This window comes from Oryctolagus cuniculus, chromosome 18 (genome assembly GCF_051225735.1).
Source record: "Oryctolagus cuniculus isolate XC-2025 breed Fujian yellow rabbit chromosome 18, ASM5122573v1, whole genome shotgun sequence".
NCBI classification, from domain to species: Eukaryota; Metazoa; Chordata; class Mammalia; order Lagomorpha; family Leporidae; genus Oryctolagus; species Oryctolagus cuniculus.
The window spans coordinates 4,692,081-4,712,936 of record NC_142884.1 but is presented as its reverse complement, the minus strand read 5'-3'; the positions used below and the strand labels follow the sequence as shown (position 1 = coordinate 4,712,936).

Below are 20,856 nucleotides of genomic sequence, written 5' to 3'. Positions count from 1 at the left end.
GCCTCTCCTGCACCCCTCAAGAGTCGGGGGTGAGGTGGGGGTCGCGACCGCGGGGGCGCCGGGCCAGCTGGGGGTGGAACTGGGAGTTGTACCGCCGCCGCCGGTCGTCCAGCTCCTCCTCTTCTTTCTGACCCTGCCCGGGGGCCTGGCCTCGCACCCGGGCCAGCAGGGCTTCGGCCCGAGCCCTCTCGGCTGCCTCCCGCCGGAGACGTTCAGCTCGGAGCTGCTCCAGGGACGGGGGTCTGGGGGAGAGAAGTCAGAGAGCCTGCCGGGAGACGCCTTCCTCGGCCGCCTGCCCACAGCTCGTGCCCCCTGCTACCACACAGCAGATGCGATGGAGACAGGCGTGCCTGGGGGCGGGCTTGGTGCACACAGGCCCCCGCTCTGTCCAGCCGCCCGGACCAGGGCTCCCACAGGACCCAGCGTGGCCCCGCCATGCCCCGGGCCGGCCTGCCTCCTTACCCGGGGGGCCGCGGTTTCGGCCGTCCCTCCTTCCTCTCCTTGCCGCCCGGGCCGTCCCTGTCGCCGCTGTGCCTCTTCCCCAGGTGCTTCTGCATCTCCCGCAGGGGGTCCAGGCGGCTCTTGAGCTTCTCATCCGGGCCTGGGCCGGGTGGGGGGGCCTCTCGCCCCGGAGGGAGCTGGTACCAGGGGGGCTGCGTCTGGGCCTCTGCCGCGCTCTGGCCCAGGTTCTGGCCCAGGTACGTCAGGATGCCCAGCGCTCGCTCTCGCCGCTCCTGAGGGCAGCGAGGAGCGGGGATCTCAGGCCAGGCCCCGGGGCTCTGGAGCCAGCACTGTCGCCCGGACCAGCCCAGGGCCCGCTGCAGGGTAGAGGCAGAGCTGGGGGGGGGGGGGCGCCCTGCGGTGGGCCTGGCCCCCGAGCTGCCCCCAGCCGCCCCGGCCCGGCTCACCTTCTCCTGCCGCTGCTCCTCCTCGTGCTCCTTGTTGCCGCCGGCCGCCTTCCCGTCCTCCAGCAGCCCCCGCAGCAGGTCCACCGGGCCGGCGCTCAGGGCGCCCGCCTCTGCCGCCTCGGGCTCGGGCAGCGCCTGCTGGCGCCTGGCCTTCTTCCGCAGGAACTCTGTGCGGGCCTGGGGGGAGAGCAGCGCTGTTGGGAGCGGCTCCTGGGGGCGTGGGCTGGTGCTGACCACGGCACGGCCGCCCTTCCAGGAGTGATTCGAGGGTTAGGGAGGACTCGGGGAGAGGAGGGCCCTGGGCCGGCCCGAGGGCTGCCAGCTGGAGCAGTCGCCGCCAACCTGCCGCTCCTGCTGCTGCCGCTGCACTCGTGGGCGTGGGCGTGGGCGTGGGCGGGCCCGGGCTGCGTTCCCAGCCCCTGGCTTCAGCCTGGGGGTGAACCTGCAGTTGGCAGCGGTGACTGGGTCTGGGTCACCCCCCTTTCAAATAAAGTAACCTTTTAAAGATGGCTACAGGGGGCCGGTGCTGTGTGAGAGGGGGTAAAGCCACTGCCCCACGTGGCCGCCGGTTCGAGACCCCGACGTTCTACTTCCGATCCAGCTCTGCTGTGGCCTGGGAAAGCAGCGGAAGATGGTCCAGGTGCTTGGGCCCCTGCACCCGCATGGGAGACCTGGAAGAGGCTCTGGGCCCCTGGGTGTGGCCTGGCCCAGCCCTGACCACTGTGGCCACTTGGGGAGTGAACCAGCGGATGGAAGACCGCCCTCTCTCATCTCGTAACTCTGCCTTTCAAGACCATGACAGGGGCCCGCGTTGCGGCCTGGCAGGTTAAGCCACCGCCGCGGGCACGGGTTCGAGTCCCGGCTGCTCCACTTGCAGTTCGCCAAGTGTTTGGGCCCCGGCACCCACGCGCGCACGGGGGACCTGGAAGCAGCCACCCGGGGTGAACCAGCAGGTGCAAGGCCGTCCTCTCTCTCAACTTTCAAATACACATGAAAAAATAAGAAGCCACGGAAACGGGGCCGGCGTTTTGTGAGGCGCTGGGTTAGAGCCCGGGCTGCCCCGAGGCACCGGGAGACCCGGCCACCTCGGGCCCCGCCGCGCCCGTACGGGGCGAGCCCCCCGGACACCGCCGCGGGCGGGGGCGCGCGCCGCCAGCACACCCCCGGGCCCGGGCCGGCCGCCCGCGCCTGCGCAATGCCGCCACTTCCGCCCGGCCGGGCCCGCGGCCTACCTCCTGCTGCGCGAGCAGCACCCTCCGCTCCCGCTCCTTCTCCTCCTCCCTGGCCTGGGCCTCGTCCCGCCGCACGCGGGCCACATTGTCCTTGTTCCGAACGTGCCAGCTCTTCTTGGGCAAGATGTTCATGGCGCCGTGGCCGTACGCGGACTTGCAGTCCCGCCTCTCGGCACTTCCGATTGGCGTGGGGCGCGCCCCTTCCGGTTGTCCCTGCCACGCCTACGGGTTGGCTCTGGACTGTGATTAGCACGCCCCCGCCGGGTCGGCGGAGAGATGATTGGCTGAGACGCTCTCTATCACAGCGAATCCCTGGCGTTTGACGCTTGGTGTTGCCTAGCGACCGCTATTAAGGTTTGTAGTCAATCACAAGTGATCCCGCCCCTGACCCAGCGGAATACGGCCGCCGATTGGCCAGCACGCACGTCACGTCCTCTCGCGGAACACGCACACACAAGCCAATAAATCTGACTGGCTCGCTCCCGGGTTTGAAAGAGCCCGGCAGCCTCTTCTGCGTTTATTGATCCGAGGAAAAGGCTCGGTACAGCGCCCGGGGCCTGGCGGCGGGGTCTCCTCCGGCGCTCCCGTCTTCCGGCCGAAATCACGGCGGCCCGGGGGTCCGCGCCGCGCGGGCCGCGCTCAGCGCCACGGCGCGCTGGGCCAGGAACGTCTTGTTCTGCGCCTCCTGGGGGCGGGAGGGCCGTGGGGGCCGTGAGGGCGTGAGGGGCGGCCGGCCGCGGGCGCCGCGCCCCAGGGCCCGCCCGGCTCACCGTCTCCATCTGGCGTCTCAGCGCGGAGATGACGCGTCCGTACGAGTGGGCCAGGGCCACGGTGTAGGCCAGCAGGATGCTGCGGGCGGGGAGGCCTCGTCATCCCAGCGCGGGCGCGGGCATGGGCATGGGCATGGGCATGGGCATGGGCATGGGCATGGACCCGACCCCTCCCCGGGTCCCTCCTCCTCACCCCGGGGCCCGGACCCTGCCCCTCCCCGTGCCCTCCTCCTCCTCACCCCGGTCCCTCCTCCTCACCCCGGGGCCCGGACCCTGCCCCTCCCCGTGCCCTCCAATCCCTCCCCGGGTCCCTCCTCCTCCTCACCCCGGTCCCTCCTCCTCCTCACCCCGGGGCCCGGACCCTGACCCTCCCCGTGCCCTCCGACCCCTCCCCGGGTCCCTCCTCTTCACACCCGGGGGCCCTGCCCCTCCCCGTGCCCTCCGACCCCTCCCCGGGTCCCTCCTCCTCACCCCGGGGCCCTCCCCCTCCCTGTGCCCTCCAATCCCTCCCCGGGTCCCTCCTCCTCCTCACCCCGGGGCCCGGACCCTGCCCCTCCCCGTGCCCTCCGACCCCTCCCCGGGTCCCTCCTCTCCACACCCGGGGGCCCTGGCCCTGCTCCCGCCCCCCGTCCCTCCTCACACCGGGGTCCTGGCGGGCAGCCCCCTCCCTGGTCGCAGGCCCCTGACCTGGAGATGAGCAGCAGGGGAACAGCGAACGCCTGGGTCCCCAGGAAGAAGAGGACGTTCTGGGAGCTCTGAGGGAGGCCGCTGATGGCCTCCGGGATCTGGGCCCAGATGGACGGGAGCCCGCGGAACGGGCCGCACAGCTTGGACGGGGGGATGCTGCGGGGGGAGACGGGCGGGGTCACGGGGCGGGGCGGAGTCAGGCGGGGCGTGGTCGCGGAGGGCGGGGCTCACGCACAGGAAAATACTGTACAGCACGGGAACCGCGGACACCGCCAGGCCCAGGAGCAGCACCAGGGGGAAGAAGAAGCTGGCGGTGGAGGCCCGGAAGGTGCGGGAGGCTGGGGAGCAGGTGGAGAAGACGGCGACCTGCGGGCGGGAGGGCAGGGGCGGCTTGGGGCGCAGCGTCCGCGGCGGACCTGGAGCCGGGCGCCCCCCGCGCCCCCGGCCCCCGCACCTTCTTCTGGTAGAACACCAGCAGGAACTTGGCCGTGTTGAGCAGCGGCAGTAAGGGGCAGAAGAAGGTCCCCACCCAGACCACCGTCTGCGCGTAGATGAGTCCCAGCACCTCGTCCGGCACCTCGAACTCCTGCGTCCCCGCCACGCGCCCCAGCGCGCCGGGGCAGCCGCTGCACAGCAGCCTGCGGCCGGCGGGCGGAGTCACGGGCGGGCCGCCGCGCTTTCCCCGCCTCCGCCGTCCCGCCCGCCAATCGCAGGGGAGCGCGGGCTGGGGGCGGGCCCAAGGTGCCACGCCGCCGCGGAGGGGTGTGTCTTGGGCGGGGCCAGAGGAAAGCCTCCTACTAGGCTGGGGCGTGGCCTGTTGTGGGGGTGGGGCTACCGAGTCCACTCCGTGGTGGGGGCGTGTCCTGGGCGGGGCCAGAAAAGCCTCCGTCTAGGCATGGGGGCGTGGTCTGTGGCGCTAGGGAATCCCGGGGCGTGGCCGCGGCGAGGGCGGGGCCTGCTCCTGTGTGGGCGGGGCTCTCACTTGCGCGGAAACTGGATGAGCAGCGTGACCGCCAGGCCGGTGAGCAGGTCGAAGAGCAGGAGCTTGTACATCTCCTGGCCCACGCGGGTCTCCCAGCACTGCAGGACGAGAGCGTCGGAAGGACCCCCGGGACCCGGCTCCGCGCCCGCCGCCCCCAGCCCCACGCCCCTCGCGGGTTCCCACCGGCAGCTCCTTGGAGTTGTAGCCGCAGGCCTTGCAGTCCTCGGCCTGGGCGCTGCCGCCGCACGTGATCTGCGCCCACAGGGAGAAGAGCAGGACGAGCAGCGACGCCAGGCGCAGGAACACGGCCCTGGGGGCGGGACGGGGCGCTGGCCGGCGGGCGGACGGACGGACGGACGGGGCCGGCCCGCGCCCCGCTCCCCTGCCCCCGCGGCCCAGACCTGAGAAGGAGGAGAACGACCTGGCGGCTGCGCGTGTAGCCCTCGAGCGGCACGAGGGCCTTGAACACGGGGGGCAGCACGAAGTTGACCGCCGAGATGAACACGGACGGGAGGAAGTTCACGGCCAGGCGCAGCAGCGGCGCCCGCTGCACGAGGGGCGCCTCCTAGGAGGGCGGGGGCGGGTGAGCGGGAGGCGAGGCCCCGGCGCCCCCCGCCCCTCCCTGCGTCCGCGACCCCCGCACCTGCAGCTCCACCGTGTACCCCGTGGCCCAGTAGATGCCGTAGAAGGCGGCCCCCAGGAGCGCCAGCACCAGCAGGTTGAGCAGCGCGCGCACCGCCCACACGCGGGCCCGCTGGCCCAGCGTGCGCACCGCAGCCCGGCGCCGCACCGCCGCCTCCTCCAGCTCCACCTGAGGCCGGGAGACACGGGCGTCGGCCTGGGACGGGCGGCGCGGAGCCCCTCCTCAAATGGACCTGACGCCGCCCGCCACCGGCCTCTGTACAGTCCTGGTTCCCGCCGCGTCCAGCAGCATCCCGAGGCCCGCGCCCTCGTGGGGTCCGTCCCCGCCCCGGGTCCCTGCCTAGCGTAGTCCAGCCTCGCCCCTGTGCGCCCCGGCGCGGTACCCCAGGCCCCGCCCCATCCCCACGAGGTCAAGGCCCGCCTTGTAGGAGCGCGCCGGCCGCTGCGCTCGGAGCCAAGGCGCCTCCCTGTACCCTTCGACCTTGGGCACCCTCCCCGGCCTCCTCGCAGCCCCGTCTGCAGGGCTGAGCCGGGCCCTGCGCTATCTCCGCCGCGTCCCCAGATGGGGAGGGCCGCGCCCCGCCCCCGGCCGCACCTGTAACTCAAACAGGATCTTGCGCTGGCGCAGCCGCACGTGGACGTCCCCGCGGAGGCCGAAGTCCCAGGCCGAGAACACTCGGTGGCTGTAGCTGGTCAGAGTCCCCGATTCGGCCAGCAGCGTCTGCTTCAGGCCGGACACGGAGCTGGGAGAGGGAGACCCGCGAGATGGCGTGGGCCAGGGCAGCCTCGAGTGGGAGTGGGGGCAGCCAGGGGACAAGAGCCCCGAGAGCGTGGGCGTTTGGCCAGCCGCTCCAAAGGCCGGGAGGGGCTCCCAGATGGACCCAGAGGGGCGGGGGTTGCAGGGGAGGAGCAGCAGCAACACAGGAAACAAAAATAAACAAACAACCTGGAGAGACGGGAGGGGATGGAGACCCAGGGAAGGGAAGGAGGCCCACGTCTTCACCTGGCAGGTGCACAGCACACCCACCTGGTCCCCTGGCAAGCTCCACTCTGTCCCCGTGCCAGCAGCCAGAGGGTGTCTCCTGGTTAAACCTACGCTCCAGCCTCTCGCTGGTCGGGCAGCTGAGCCCCCTTCCTGGCGGGAGCAGCCAGGGCCCACCTGCTTTTGAAGGCTCGGATCCGGGCGGCTGTGGTGGTGCGGTGGGCTAAGCCGCCCCCAGCTCAGTGCCTGGGGTGGAGCCCCGCCCCGCCGCCTTCCAATCCGGCTTCCTGCTACTGCACCTGGGAGGCAGCAGGTGCTGGCTCAAGTGCTTGAGCTCCCGCCACCTGTGCGGGAGACCTGGCACGAGTTCCTGGCCCCTGGCTTTGGCCAGGCCCCGGCTGTCGGGGAAGGAGCCAGTGGATGAAGGTCTCTCCCTGTTTCTCTCCCCAACCCCACTTCTTCTCTCCCTCTTCCCCTCCCCTTTCCCCCTCCCCCTGTTTCTCTTCCTCTCTCTCCTGTTCTGCCCTTCGGATAAATAAAAGTACTTTAAGTTCAAGTCCTGTTGCCCTACCTCCCCAGCCTCGCCTCCGGGACACCGGCCTGGAGTGCTGGCGGCCACTCACCTGGCCGGCTTCTTCCCGTCTCCCTGCTCTCTGTCTCGGGGCCTCAGAGGGGCCTTCGCTGGCCACTCCGTCTCCTGAGGCCCCCACCCATTGGTCTCTCTCGCGGTGTGGGCCAAGGCCTGTGCTTGGCAGACAGTTTCATTGGGCCTATCACTTACATACTGGCCACAGCTGCTTTTGGGCTACCTGGTTGACACAGAGACCCCAGCACCCTGGGAGAGAAGCGCACGACTTGCTGGTTCTCCACAGACAGGTGGCTGGCCTGGCTCTGTCCCGGCGCCGCTGGGGTCTCTAGGACCTCCCGGCCCCTCCAGTGACCACTGACCCGCCCCCCCCCACACACTCTCCAAGCTCTACCCAGCTGTGCGGGCCCCCAGGTGGTTCCCCAGGCCCTGGTGCACCTAGCAGACTCTTTTCTTTTAAGGTTTGCTTCCTGTACACATTCCCTTCTCTTGGGATCACGGGATCACCTGGCCTCATCTCAACGCCCAGATCGGAGCCAGATACGGATCTGGGACCCAGAGCCCCTTCTGCGCCCACGTGGGTGGCTTTCACCCAGATCGGAGCCAGATACGGATCTGGGACCCAGAGCCCCTTCTGCGCCCACGTGGGCGGCTTTCACCTCCTCTTTCACCTAAGAGCTCCCCAAGTTAACCCCAAGTCACAACTCTGCCCCCGAATTCCCCACCGCCGGCCCTCGTGCTAGCCCTCCACTCTCTCCCGCAGTCTGTGTAGCAACCCCTCCCCTCAAAATACCCCCCGAGTCTCTGCATAGAGGAGGTCCAAGAAACCACAGAAACACCCGTGGCGACCCACGGCGAGCGCAGAAGGGACACGGCTTCGGCGGATGACGACACGGCCATCCCGTCTCTTCACGCGTGTGACGCTTTGAAAAATGAAAACTACCCCAACACTGACCCCCTGTGACCACCATGCGCCTAGAACCCAAGTCCAAGCTGCCATCGCCTCTCCCGGCTCTCCCACCTCTTCTGCCCTGTTCCTCCTGTGAACTCCCTCCCTCCCTCCGACACAAACCCACGGAGGAATCTCCAAAACCCAACTTAGATCAGGAGGGTCCTTAGCTCAGGAACTGGCACCCACGCCCATCCGACCCGCCAGGCTGGCTCCGCCCTGCTCCGGCTGTGCCTTCCGCCTGGAGCCCTCTCCCCCCAGGGTCTGCTCCGCTCCGCTAAAACTCCCTCCTCCTCTGTCTCGGCTTGCGCCTCCTGTTCTCAGGGCAGGCGTGTGGCACGGCAGGCACGGCGCCACCTGGGACGGCTACAACCCCATACTGCAGGGTCTGGGTTCGAGTCCTGGCTCTGTCTCGGATCCACTCCCTGCTAATACACACCTGTGGAGGCAGCAGGTGCAGGTTCAAGGATTGAAGACCCTGCCACCCACATGGGAAACCTGGATGGAGTTCCCACCTCCCGGCGCAGGCCTGGCCAGACCTGGCTGTTACAGGGCAGGGAGCCCGCAGGTGGAAGACCTCCCTGTCTCCCTTGTGTGTACATCTATCTCCGTCACTCGCTCTCCCGCTCTCTATCCCCGTATCTCCTTCAAATGATATTCGATAAGGCATTCCTGGACCACCTGATAACTACACAGCCTGGCCCTGGCCTCCAAGTCAGCCCCACGCTCCAAGTCCCAACCATTTAGGACGAGGCCCTGCACCCAGGAGGTGCTCAGTAAAGCCCTGTGGCAGGGCTGGCGCTGTGGCGTAGCAGGTAAAGCTGCCGCCTGCAGTGCCGGCATTCCATATGGGTGCCGGTTCAAGTCCTAGCTGCTCCACTTCCCATCCAGCTTCCTGCTACTGTGCCTGGGAAAGCAATGGAAGATGGCTCAAGTGTTTTGGTCCCTGCACCCACGTGGGAGACCAGATGAAGCTGCTGGCACCTGGCTTTAGCCTGGCCCAGTCCTGGCCATTGCAGCCATTTGGGGAGTGAACAAGGGAATGGAAGGTCTCTCTCTCTCTCTCTTTCTCTGACTCTTTCAAATAAATAAATATATATAAAAAAATAACCTCCTTTCAGCTCAAGCAGATGAAAGACCACAGCAAGACATGGGGCTCTTGAGGGGGAGGGGCTCAACCCCCTGCTGCCCCCTCCGCGGGCCGGGAGGGCTGGGGTGCACTGACCGCTGCAGGATGAGCACGAGGCTGATGATGCTGATGGCGAAGGCTGAGCACAGGTAGGCGACGGCCAGGTTGGGGCGGGCCGGGAAGAACCCATAGAAGAGAGGGGACCACTCCAGGTAGCCCTGGGGAGAGACAGGCATGCGCAGGGTGCAGGGGGACTGCGGTGGGCGCGGGCACCTCCCCAGGGGCCCGACACCCACCTGTCCCGAGAGCAAGTTGAAGAGCTGGGAGGGGAAGGACACCAGGCCCGGGGTGCCGGGGTTATAGGGTCCGCAGGGTGAGGCGGTGTCGGGGCCCGGGGGACCCGGGGGAGCCCCTTCCAGCCAGGTGGGCAGCAGCACCATGCAAGCCACCAGCACTGCGGCCAGCACGTTCAGAAGCAGCAGGAACCGTAGCAGAGAGAAGTAGGACTCGGTGCCGGCGCCAAACTGGCCTGCAGGGGGCAGCAGACAAAAGTAGGACACCGTGCTGGTGCCAAACTGGCCTGCAGGGGGCAGCAGACAGAAGTGAGGACACCGTGCAGGCGCCAAACTGGCCAGCAGGGGGCAGCAGAGACAGGCGCAGCCGGCCCGACCCCCGTTTGGGCTGGAGCCCAGGCTACTCCTCAGGAGTCCCGACCCCCAGCCTCAATTCCAGCTTCAACACCTGCTTCCTCCTCCCCACATCCAGGGCTCCCAGCCCTTCCTCTCTGAGACCCCTCCCCCGGGACACCGGGCCCAACCCCTCGCACCCCCGATCCTCTTCAGGGTCCATGCCCAGGGCTTCAGAGTGCCCAAGCCTTCCATCGTCTTCTCCTGGGACCTCCGAAGCAGCTGGGCCCACTGGGTCCTGCTGGATCCGGCTCTGTAGGCCATCTGGTCCCAGGCCTGGCTCTGCCTGGGAGGGAAACCAAGTCGGACAGAAGAGGTCAGGCTTACCAGCCCCAGCGGGGCCGGCCGCCTGCAGAGCCCAGCTGGGCGACAGGGAAGTGACACAGAATACTTTGTAGCAAGCACAAGGAAGTGCACCTAACCTCCAGCGGCAGCAGAATCAAGGTGGATACAAAGTTCCTGGCTAAGAGATGTGGAATCGGCTCCCCGAGGCTCCCGAGGGGCCAGGGCTATGGACAAATGCAAGGGCAGCCAGGGGAGGGCTCCTCGTGGGGAGGTGGAGAGGCCATGAGGTTTCAGACAGACAGGGCGACGGAGGCGAAGAAGGCTAGGCTTGCGGGTGGGGAAGACAGGTGAGGCCTGGGAGACAGGGGACCCACAGCAAGACTGGGGGGGGGGTGGAAAGCAGACAGCACCGTGAGGGCAGCAAGAAAGGGATGGGGGGGAGAGAGGAGAGGGGAGGGAAGGGGAGGGGGGGAGGGCCCCCACGAGGCCACAGAGGGGCCGAGGCAGAGCCGGCCGACAGAGCGGGGAGGAGACGGAGCTCAAGGCGCCCCGGTAGCCCAGCTGCAGGGCCCTGGGGACCCTGGGCGGGAGCTGGGCCTCACCTGTGCACCCGTCTGGCCTGCATGGGCCAGGGCAGTGCCCGGGAGGGCTGTGGCTCCTGCAGCTCCTTGTGGGCAGCTTCCGCCAAGGTCTGGACGCTCCTTCTGTCCTCCTCATCCTCCTCCTCCGGCGCCCCCCAGGGCGGCACCCCAGGGCCGCGGTAGCGCAGGGTGGCAGCACTGGGGAGCTCATTCAACACCGAGGAGAGAGACTGGCCTGGGCAGGAGGGTGGCAGGCTAGGAAAACCCAGGGGCAGGCCCAGCCCCTCCTCCCCCAGACCCAGCCCCTCCTCAGATCCAGGGCTCCCCCCAGCACCTCCTCCCTCAGATCCAGGGGTCCCCCAGCCCCTCCTCCCTGAGACCCAGGGTTCCCCCAGCCCCTCCTCCCTGAGACCCAGGGCTCCCCCCAGCGCCTCCTCCCTCAGATCCAGGGGTTCCCCCTGCCCCTCCTCCCTCAGACCCAGGGGGCCAGGCCCAGCCCCACCTCAGACCCAGGGGTCCCCCCAGCCCCTCCTCCCTCAGACCCAGGGGTCCCCCAGCCCCTCCTCCCTCAGACCCAGAGGGCCAGCCACAGCCCTCCTCCCTCAGATCCAGGGATCCCCTCAGCGCCTCCTCCCTCAGATCCAGGGGGCCAGGCCCAGCCCCTCCTCCCTCAGATCCAGGGATTCCCCCAGTCCCTCCTCCTTCAGACCCAGGGGTCCCCCAGCCCCTCCCCCTCAGATCCAGGGGGCCAGGCCCAGCTCCCCCTCCCTCAGATCCAGGGGTCCCCCAAGCCCCCCCTCCCTCAGACCCAGGGGTCCCCAGCCCCTCCTCCCTCAGACCCAGGGGTTCCCCCAGCCCCTCCTCCCTCAGACCCAGGGGTCCCCCAGCCCCTCCTCCCTGAGACCCAGGGGTCCCCCAGCCCCTTCTCCCTCAGATCCAGGAGTCCCCCCAGCCCCTCCTCAGACCCAGGGGTCCCCCCAGCGCCTCCTCCCTCAGACCCAGGGTTCCCCCCAGCCCCTCCTCCCTCAGACTCAGGGGTCCCCCAGCCTCTCCTCCCTCAGACCCAGGGCCTGGTCCTCCTCTCTCCTTCCCATCCCCTCGGACTCCCTCCCAGCCCAAGGGTTGGATGGCTCTGAACGCCCCCCCCCCCGGCCCCCCACCTTCTCTGGCCCCCCGGGAGGGCAGCCACCCCCCAGGGGAGCTCCAGGTTCCCGAATCCCAGGCCTGGTTTTCTTCCATGGCCCCGGGCTCCGCTGTTTCCGTGTCGGCGGCCACTGGGCGGGGCCTGTGGCAGGTGAGGGAGGGGCCGCAGGCGCCCGGAGGGAGTCAGCGCACTTCCCCTACCGGTCAGCCGGGCTGGGAAAGGCTCCTGGGAACCGAAGTCCGCGCTGCGCCCTGAGCCGGACAGACGCCCACAGACACGCACACGGACACGGTGGGGAGGGGCTCGGTGCAACACTTTATTGGGAAAGGGTTACACGTTCCGGCCGGCCGAGGGGGGACAGCGCATCGGGGGCCCTCACAGTGGCTCGCGCGAGGGCGCAGTACCTGGCCGCCCGTCCCCGCCGTGACTGGGGGAGGGGTGGTGTTCCCTCCACGCGTGAACACTGGTTTGACGAGATAGACGTAGAGCGAAAGACACCAGAGGGCTTCCCACTCCCCGCCCCACGCCGCGCATCCCGAGGGAGGGGTCAGCCCACGGGAAGTGCAGCTTCCGCCGGCTGGGGCAGCCACGAGGCTGGACGCCAGGGGGCAGCACCCCAGCTTTGCAGCCGACAGGACAGGGAATCCTCTCCAGGCTCTCCCGGGCGGCGAGACGGCAGCCTGGCTCACGGAACTCCCGGATTCCCGCGCCGACCCGGCCCGCAGCTCACTCCTCGTGCAGCTTCTCCGGCGTGGGGTCGGCGGCCTGTGGAGGCGCTGCCTTCCGCCGGCCCGGGCTGCCCCCGCCCAGAGCCAGCCCCAGCGCCAGGCAGGCCAGGGCCAGCACGTGGATGCAGTAGTAGACGGAGCCCCAGTAGCGGAGCGTGTCGCCCATGGACAGCAGCACGAAGCCCATGCACATGTAGTCGTAGGCGCGCATCTTCAGGAACCAGTGCACCCAGTCCCAGGCCTGCTGGCCCCCGGGGCCCAGCCGCCCCCGCAGCGCCGACTCCAGCCGGCTCTCGGCGGCCAGGCACAGCGGCACGGTCAGGAAGCTCAGGTAGTAGCCGGGGTGGAGGCCGTGCCAGTAGGCGCTCAGCAGCATGGTCCAGGCGCTCCTGCGGGGCGGGGGCGGGCCGGGAGTCAGCGCCCCGCCCCGCCCACCCGGCTGACCCAGGCCCCGCCCCTCCTCTGCCCCCACTCCGGGTTGCAGCTCTCCCTTTAAGGGTCCGGGAGGACTGGGAGCCTGCGCGTGCACGCTCCAGCCCGTCTCCCGTGGGGGACACTGAAACCACTCCAGCTCGCCCCCAGCCCAAAGCCCCTAAGCTTCTCCCCCAACCCCGCCCAGACCCGAATGCTGTGAGGACAAAAAACAGTCTAATCACAGAGGTCACGACCAAGAGGATCCCAGTGACACCCACCCACCCACCCACCAAGGGTGACACCGTCTACCGACGCTGCCTGTCGCCCTCTGGGGATGCCGCACCGTTGACCTAAACACCTGCTTTGACCGCTGGTGCAGCCCAGGGCTCAGTGTCGCCTGTAGCCGCTGCCACCGGGCACCCACTTCTCACACCAGCCCTCCCCTGACCGCCAGGATCCTCTAACTCACCGCCTCTTCCGTAACCCCAGTGGGCAATCTGATAGCTTCGGGGAGGCCAGAGCCAAGCCTCGTTCTGCAGCCCAGGGCCCCCGCATGGTCATCCTGCGGCTGGCTCCGCCCCTTCTTGGGGAGCAGCGTCCCCTAACCATGGAGCCCACTCCCTTTCCTCTGCTGAGGACAGCACCAGGCCCGGGCTCCTCCTCCCAGAGCCCTGCACGCTGGCCCCCTCCCCACCTCTACTCCACTTCCCACACCAGGCCTGAAGCCACAGCGCAGGCCGCATGCCCAGGTACGCCCAGCCCCAGAGCTGCCAACGTAGCCGTGTTACCACGAGAAGGCGCCAGGGCCTGCCCTGACCACGTCTGGTGGCCTGGACGTGGAGTGCCGCTTGGCAGGTCGCCAGGCCTCTGAGCCTCGCTCTCCTCCCCCAACACGGGTCAGAGTTCCCACTTCTGACACCTGTGAAGGGCACAGTTCCTACTCAAGAAGCCAGAAGAGGGGCCGGCACGGTGGCGTAGCAGGTAAAGCAGCTGCCTGAGAAGCCAGCATCCCCCATGGGCGCCAGCTCCAGTCCCGCTGTTGTCTTCCAACCCGGCTCCCTGCTGATGTCCCTGGGGAAAGCACGGGAGGACGGCCCGAGTGCTCGGGCCCCTGCCACCCGTGTGGGAGCTCCCAGCTCCTGGCATCAGCCCGGCCCAGCCCCGGCTGTTGCGGCCATCTGGAGAGCGCACCAGCAGATGCAAGAGCTCGCTGTCTCTCCCTCTAACTGTCAAATAAATAGATAAATCTTTAACAAAAACAATCGGAAGAACCAAAAATAATAAAAGGTAATGGGGGCCAGTGCTGTGGCGTAGCGGGTAGTCACCGCCTGCAGTGCCCGGCATCTCTTAGGGGTGTGGGTTTGAGTCCCGGCTGCTCCACTTCCCAGCCAGCTCTCTGCTATGTGCAAAGCACACCGCTCCCAGCCAGGCCCGTCGCACAGAGGCAGCTACAGCGGTGTCGGCTCGGGAAACTACAACTCCCATGAGCCTTCGAAGCAGGGGCCCAGCCAGGGACGCCGCACACCGCCCCGAGGGCTGCTGGGAAACGCAGTTCCCCGCCGTTCCCACGCCCGGGCGGGGCTGACGCACCTCAGGACGTAGGAGCGGGCAGGTGCGCTCTTGTAGATGTACTGCGCCAGCCACCACTGCACCGTCATGTTCCAGTACCGCATGCCGTCCCGCACCCGCACGCAGAAGTCCGTGCTGTAGCAGTCGATGTTGCGGATGGTCTCATAGTCATACTCCAGGGAGGCCGCCTTCTCCGGACTGGGGGGTGGGGGTGGGGGTGGGGACAGACATGCAGCTCAGCCAGGCCCCTCCCCCACCTGCTACTGTCCCAGCCCGGGATGCTACGAGGGGGACCTGGCCAGGCAGCAGTTCAGACAAGGGTCCTCCTTCTCTGGGGGCGTGGCTCCTACGCCACAAGCCCTTTAGAGGCCAGGCCCCGCCTACTCAGAGGCCTCCGGGGAGCCCTGGTTGTTGCACAGGGCGGTTGCTAGGGAAGCATCATCTCCCTCCAACATGGGTGGGTCCCGGTACTGAGATGCCCGAGGCCTGGGATGATGTCTAGTGGTCTCTGTTGCTAAGGAAAAGGCATTCCTTAGCAACAAGGACTAGGATGTTTGGGGGGCCGGAGCCGTGGCGCAGTAGGCTAATTGTCCACCTGTGGTGCCGGCATCTCACAGGGGCGCCAGTTCTAGTCCCAGCTGCCCCTCTTCCAATCCAGCTCTCTGCTATGGCCTGGGAAAGCAGTGGAAGATGGCCCAAGTGCTTGGGTCCCTGCACCTGCGTGGGAGACCGGGAAGAAGCTCCTGGCTTCTGGCTTCAAATCGGCACAGCTCCAGCTGTTGCAGCCATTTGGGGAGTGAACCAATGGAAGGAAGACCTTTCTCTCTCCCCCTCTCTGTCTATAACTCTACCTCTCAAATAAATAAATAAATATTTTAAAATGTAAAAAAAAAAAAAATAGGATGTTTGGGAAAAGCTTTTCCACAAGGGTCAGCCCAGGTTACCAGGGCACGGGTGCCAGTACTGCACAAGCCAACGTCAGCTTGGGACTCTCGGGAAATGCGAACCCTGGCAAGGAGCGAGGTCACAGCGGGCACCCAAGGGCTGCTCCCCAGCTCCGGGCTCTGCCCTGGGGCTGGCGGACCATGGAGTCCGGGCCCAGGGGCCAGTCAGCTCCTGGCTGCCTCGGCGCCCGGCCACCAGCTCCGGGACCTCCTAGCCGCTGGGCCTTGGCGGCAAGGCGAGGCGGGGGCACAGGCCAGGTGCTACCTGCTCGGGAGCAGTGGGCAGCTCGGGGCTGCCAGGCGATGACGTCTCATGGGGCGGGTGTCCTCTCAGCCGCCACAAAGAGCCGGATTTGCAGCAAACGGGCAACCGCTGCTGGGGGGATCCCACTTCCCTAGCAACTGGGGGGCTGGTGACAGCGGGGGACCCATCACTACCAGAGGCAGCGTCCCCAGCCGCCAGGAATGACCGGGCTCCGGGCAACACTGCCGCGGCAACAGGGGGTGGTGCGTGGTTGCTAAGAGACCCCACCCTGGGCTTCCTGGGGGAGGTGGGCGGGTCGCCAGAGGCAGGGGTGAGGAGCTAGCAGCAGGGGGCAGCACACAGGTACCAGGAGCGGCTTCCCTGCTGACTGGGGAGGGCATGCCGGGCCTGCAGGGGGACCCGCTCTCTAACCACTAGCCACGGCCACGGCTGGCGGCCGTGGCCCCTGCTCCCCGCTCTCCTCCCTGCTAGGGGCAGGGCCAGCCCTTGACGGTGGGGCCTGCCGGGTCGTGGGACGCCTCCCTCCCGCCGCCTGACCTGCTGGGGGGTGGGCATTGGAGGGTGGGGCCGCCCCCGGCCCGGGCTTTGGCGGCCACGGGGTAGGCCCCGAAGCCGGCGGCAATGCAGCCGCACTCGGCGGCGATCCAGGCCACGTAGAAGCGCATGCGGAAGGCGAAGAAGACCGGGATCATGTAGAAGAGGCGGGCGGGCAGCGGGCGGGCGTAGAAGGCGTCCTCGCGCACGGCCTCCAGCGGGAAGAGGTGCGAGGACAGCAGGAAGAGCAGGCCGAAGAGCGGGGCCGGCCAGGCGCGGCGCAGCAGGGGCCGCAGGCTGGGCACGGCGCCGGGGAAGGGCTGCTCCAGCCAGTCCAGGTAGGTGCGGTAGCGGAAGAACGGGCCTGTGGGGGCGGGCGGGCCCGGGTCAGCCGAGGTCGGACGCTGGCCCTGCCGGTGCGCGCGTGGGGCGGGGCGGGGTGGGGTGGGGGGGACAAGGGGCTCAGGCCGCGAATGCACGAGGGGCAGGGACAAAACCTGAGAGCGGTTAAGCCTCCACCCGCAGCACCAGCATCCCATAAGGGCGCCGGTTCTTGTCCTGGCTGCTCCACTTCCCGCTAACCCCTTTGGGAAAGCAGCAGCAGATGGCCCCAATGCCCCTGCACCCGTAGAGGAGACCCCGGGGAAGCTCCTGGCTTCAGCCTGGCCCAGCCCTGGCTGCTGTGGCTGCTGGGGAGTGAACCAGTGGATGGAAGCGCTCTATCACTTTCAAATGACTCAGTCTTCAAAAGCGACAACCACCACGCTGAGGGTGAGGGGACAGTCAGACAAGACCCAGGGACACGGCGAGCACAGAAGCACAGTGAGACCAGAGGGGGCAGGGCGGGCGCCCAGGACCAGGGTGGGATCTGCTCCGGGTGCACCTGTGGGCCCCAGGTTTGCCCTCGTTCACCAGCACCCGCTGGCCAGCTGGGCAGGCATGGGTGGCAGAGGAGTGGCCACAGTGAGAAATGGGATAGACAGGAAGGTGGCCTGGCCCCAGGAGCAGCAGGGGTCAGCGCCTCTGTGCACAGATGACCATCTGGGCACTGCTCCATTGATGAGCGATGTCCACAACAGGCCCGCTCCAGCTTCCGCCCGTGAGCCCCCTGGGAGGCAGCAGGTGATGGCTCAAGTACTTGGGTCCCCGCCACCCATGTGGGAGACCCGGATGGAGCTCCCGGCTCCCAGCTTTGCCCGGTCTAGCCTTGGCTGTTGCTGGCATTCGGGGCATGAACGGGTGGATAGGAGTGGGCTGTCTCTCTGTCTCAAACAGCTGCATCTGCCCCCTGAGGTCACACAGCTCTGTCCTCTCCTGTCTGCTCCCACTCAGCCACGAAGACTCATGTGGGCAGAGAACAGCCGATGTCCAGCCTGGACGGGCTCTGATCCCGGGACGGCCAGGCGCAGCCGCGAGCGCAGGACGGGCAGCAGCTGGGGGCGGCTCACTCACCGGTCATGATCCCCACGTAGCAGTAGCTGTAGCTGAACGTCTCCATGAGGGACGGGACGTCGGGCAGCAGCCCCAGGGGGGGCGCCTTGCTGAAGCCAGAGGCCAGCTCCTTCCTCTGCGCCAGGTGCAGGTCCTGGACCTCACTCGCCAGGCTCACCAGCTGGGCGCGGGGCGTGGGGTGGGCAGAACCGGTCAGGCCCGAGACCCAGCCCCGCCCATCTCCCAGAAGCCCCCCTCGAGCAGCCGAGGGGTGCAGGGAGTGTGCAGCAGGGGCCAGGCTCCCACCCCAGGGTCAGCCGTGAGCCGTGTCTCGCTGCGGGGTGGGGGGCGCTCGCTCCCTGGGGCTCAGTCCTGGGCCCTCCTCTCTCCTTTCTCTACGTCCTGCCTTGCTGGCTCCCAGGTAACCCTGTAGCTTCAGGTCTGGTCCGCAGGCCCATGGCCACTCAGCCTGCAGCCTGGACCTCTGCCCCAGCCCCAGCCCTCGACCTGAACACACCCACGGCGGAGCGCACCCCTCCGCCCACTCCCTACGCAGGTGCTCTGCTGGCATCCCTGCAGCGGCGGGAGTCTTATTCCCCAGAAAGCTGGCAAGTCGGCCTTGGCACGGGCCTCCGGGGACGGGCAGGACAAGGCTTCCTGCGTCCAGGCCCCAGGGCGGCCTCTGCTCTCTGCCCCCGGGGCCCAGGCTCGGCAGCGGCTGCCCAGCGCCCACACTCGCCCGTCTCGGCCCTCAGCACCTCACCCCACCCTGCCCTGCTGCACTTCATTCTGCCCTCAGCACCCACAGCAGAGATGTTCGGACAGTAAAACTGTCACCGCACCGCCCCGGCGACAAACTACAAGGCCCCTTCCCGAGGCACCTACGCCCGGCTGCCTGTCCCCGTGTTCTCCGCACGAGGTCGACGGGGGCTGGCACGGGGTACGAGGGTCAGCTGCTGGCCTCCGACACACGCCGGGCCCTGTCCACCCTGAACTGCTCTCCTTCCAAGTCTCCTCTGAGCTCAGCGCCTCCCACGGAGGGCGCCCGGCTCCTGACTCCCACACGGCCAAGGCCTTTTACCTGTCTTCCCACGCGCCGGAGAGCCAGACCCGGCCCTGCCAGCCGTGTGCTCCTGGCCAAGTCCCCTCTCTCCAGGGCTGGTTTTCCTTCTTTGCAAAACGGCTTGGTCCAGACTCAGAGAGAGAGCACCCAGCCAGGCCTCAGGCACTAACAGGTGCCAAAGGACACCTACGGCTGGGCCGCTCCTTACCCAGAGAGCGAGGGAGAGGTGAACCCTGGCCCAGGGCTGTGGGACAGGTGCAATCCTACCCGCGGGCGGTGTGGGAGGTACCCCCCCCCATGGGGCTGGCTGGGGGGGCTGCACGCAGGGGAGCAGCGAGTCCCGGTCTGACCTTAAGCGTCAGTAGCAGCTGCACGGCATTGGTGAAGGGCGTGGGAGTGGGCAGGCCCAGCAGGCTGAGGGCTCGGAAGAACAGGAGATAGGAGAAGGTCCAGGCCAGGGCCAGGGCGTGACAGGAGCTGGGGCAGAGGCAGGAGGCCGGTTTGCTGGCGCAGGGACCTCCCCGCCCCCAGGTCTGCCCACAAACCCTCCCTGTTCAGCAACAGAAAGGGGGGGGGGGGTGAGGAGAGGGAAGGGTGGGAGGTGTAGGGAGGGGATGCACAGGACTGGACCAGCTCGGACAGGAGCCACGCAGCCACTCGGAAACACGCTCCCCGCCGTTTCTTTGTGGCCAAGACCCCCAGCTCCCTCCGAGAGTGCGCACGGTGGCAGGGCCGACACAGTGGCACAAGGCACAGTGGCAAACAGAAGCCAGCAAGAGCCTGGCAAAGGCTGACAGGGCCCCGCCGGGACACAGGCTGCTCGCTCCCCTTTCCCACCCGGCTCCCCGCCTCTCCCTCTCCCCCGCGCTCACCAGGGCTGAGCCTGAATGAGGGCCCAGGTCCCGAGGATGGTGACCAGAGAATGCAGGGTGTGGGCGCCGCAGGTGAACAGGGTGAGCCCCAGGCCCACGGCGGCCGCCCCCCATCGCTTCACTCCAGGGCCTGTGGGAGAAGCGACAGCACAGCTGAGCCGGGCCCCTCCCGGGGGCGCCCCTCCCCGGCCTGCCCACTGGACGGGAACCTGACTCACCAGCTTTCTTAAAGAGGAAGCCGATGGGGATGGAGATAAGAAGAACCACCAGATACGTCCACTCCTCCGGCGACATGGTCTGGGAAGGGACAGCCGGGCGTCCCTAGGGCGACCCCAGGAGTGCGCCCCGCTACCCCTCCTCCTGGGAAGACTCCGGAGCCCGAGAAGCAGCTCCAGTCCTGGGAGAGCCCAGGACTCCGGGCCTGCAGCCCCCCTCCTCATTCGACAGAGGCATCCAGCACCCCCTCCCCTCCTTCGGCAACCCAGGGCGCCAGCCCCTCGCCGCCCCGGGACCCAGACAGCAAGACACCAGGAACAGCTGCCCCCACCCGGGCCTCTCCTCAGACGCCCCGGGGACCAGCCCCCTCCTCCGACCCCAGCCCCTCCGAGAACCCAGGTATCCGAGACCCCCTCCCAGGAGGGCGCCCGCGGGAGCCCCGGCCTGCAGCCGCCGCCTCTCTCCGAGCTGCGGCCCCTCTCCCATCCAGGCCCCGGGGGCGGACCCAGGCCCGGGTGTCTAGGGCGCCCTCCGCCGCCCCAGGGCGGGCCCGATCCCGTCCCCGGCCAAGCCACAGGCGGTTACGCCACGCGAGCTCGGCCGCGCTGCCCGCGCCCTCCCCGCACCGCAGCCACCCCTACACCGCACGGCCCGGTCTCGGCGCCGGCTCCACTCGGCCCACCTGAGCCGCCCTCCGGGTAGGAAGCGGCCGAGCGGTCCCAGCCCGCAGCCTGCGCGGCTCGGGCCACGCCTCCCCCGCCCAGCACGCCCCCGCGCCGCCTGCGCTTTCGAGGGGCCCGCCGGGCTGCGCTGCGTGGAGCCGGAGGCACCGCCACCGCCGGGGACAGGGCTAGGCAGACACGCGCAGCACGAGTCCGCGGGGCACCCGGGTCCGCATCTGCCGAGCGCGGCCCGCGGGCCGCGAGTACGTGAGGGGGCGGGGCTTCGGGCTCCGCGGGAGGAGGGGACGGGCCCGGGAAGGAGGCGGGGTCTGGAGCTCGGCGCTCGGAAGGAGGCGGAGCCTCGCTTCGGGTTCCCTCGGTCCGCGACGGAGGTTTGAGCTCACCGCTTCGAGGTGGGGCCACAAGCTTCAGCTTACTTCGGCGGCAGCCGAGTGCGCCAATCGCTGTTCGGATGTGGGCGGGGTCACGAGCTTCGGCTTACTTCGGAGGTAGCCGAGTGCGCTAATCGGGGTTCGGATGTGGGCGGGGTCCCCAGCTCGGCCGGATGTGGGCGGGGCCACGAGCTTCGGCTCCC

General features: G+C 68.6%; 3 protein-coding genes across 4 annotated transcripts; all 3 read right to left on the bottom strand.

Moving 5' to 3' along the window:
* Nucleotides 1–16: 16 nt before the first annotated feature.
* LENG1 (leukocyte receptor cluster member 1) lies at nucleotides 17–2,272 on the bottom strand. The gene is given in 4 exon segments (NM_001171392.1): nucleotides 17–242; nucleotides 463–734; nucleotides 909–1,085; nucleotides 2,141–2,272. Coding segments are annotated over 4 exon segments (807 nt in total).
* A 330-nt stretch (nucleotides 2,273–2,602) lies between these two features.
* Nucleotides 2,603–11,728, bottom strand: TMC4 (transmembrane channel like 4). Its single transcript, XM_051829521.3, has 15 exons — nucleotides 11,580–11,728; nucleotides 10,441–10,654; nucleotides 9,694–9,839; nucleotides 9,164–9,396; nucleotides 8,964–9,085; nucleotides 5,817–5,964; nucleotides 5,223–5,390; nucleotides 4,981–5,144; nucleotides 4,763–4,889; nucleotides 4,580–4,677; nucleotides 4,052–4,235; nucleotides 3,833–3,963; nucleotides 3,598–3,753; nucleotides 2,911–2,989; nucleotides 2,603–2,825 (listed from the first exon to the last, which is right to left on the bottom strand). The coding sequence occupies exons 1-15, from the start codon at nucleotides 11,656–11,658 to the stop codon at nucleotides 2,742–2,744; spliced, it is 2,133 nt and encodes a 710-aa protein (XP_051685481.3). The 5' UTR covers nucleotides 11,659–11,728; the 3' UTR covers nucleotides 2,603–2,741.
* A 131-nt stretch (nucleotides 11,729–11,859) lies between these two features.
* On the bottom strand, nucleotides 11,860–20,736 carry MBOAT7 (membrane bound acylglycerophosphatidylinositol O-acyltransferase MBOAT7). 2 transcript variants are annotated; one of them, XM_051829524.3, is made up of 8 exons: nucleotides 20,666–20,736; nucleotides 19,602–19,680; nucleotides 19,384–19,513; nucleotides 18,862–18,988; nucleotides 17,470–17,629; nucleotides 16,021–16,381; nucleotides 14,296–14,472; nucleotides 11,860–12,680 (listed from the first exon to the last, which is right to left on the bottom strand). In XM_051829524.3, exons 2-8 carry the CDS (start codon nucleotides 19,675–19,677, stop codon nucleotides 12,290–12,292), a joined length of 1,422 nt encoding a protein of 473 aa, XP_051685484.1. In that variant the 5' UTR covers nucleotides 19,678–19,680; nucleotides 20,666–20,736; the 3' UTR covers nucleotides 11,860–12,289. The 2 variants fall into 2 exon arrangements, with proteins under 2 accessions (XP_051685484.1, XP_051685483.1); XM_051829523.3 differs by lacking the exon at nucleotides 20,666–20,736 and adding an exon at nucleotides 20,282–20,548.
* Between the last annotated feature and the right edge of the window lie 120 nt (nucleotides 20,737–20,856).

What these genes read in the sequence shown, in the direction of transcription:
- TMC4 (XM_051829521.3), bottom strand. Translation starts at nt 11,658, where the DNA reads ATGGAAGAAAACCAGGCCTGGGATTCGGGAACCTGGAGCTCCCCTGGG. An exon ending in GACCCTGAAGAGGATCGGGG is followed by an intron (nt 9,397 to 9,693) that starts GTGCGAGGGGTT and finishes TGCCCCCTGCAG; the next exon opens with GCCAGTTTGGCGCCGGCACC. An exon ending in GTGCTGTACAGTATTTTCCT is followed by an intron (nt 3,754 to 3,832) that starts GTGCGTGAGCCC and finishes CTCCCCCCGCAG; the next exon opens with CATCCCCCCGTCCAAGCTGT.
- MBOAT7 (XM_051829524.3), bottom strand. Translation starts at nt 19,677, where the DNA reads ATGTCGCCGGAGGAGTGGACGTATCTGGTGGTTCTTCTTATCTCCATC. An exon ending in CTCATTCAGGCTCAGCCCTG is followed by an intron (nt 18,989 to 19,383) that starts GTGAGCGCGGGG and finishes CCTCTGCCCCAG; the next exon opens with CTCCTGTCACGCCCTGGCCC. An exon ending in GCCCGCTCCTACGTCCTGAG is followed by an intron (nt 12,681 to 14,295) that starts GTGCGTCAGCCC and finishes CCCGCCCCGCAG; the next exon opens with GAGCGCCTGGACCATGCTGC.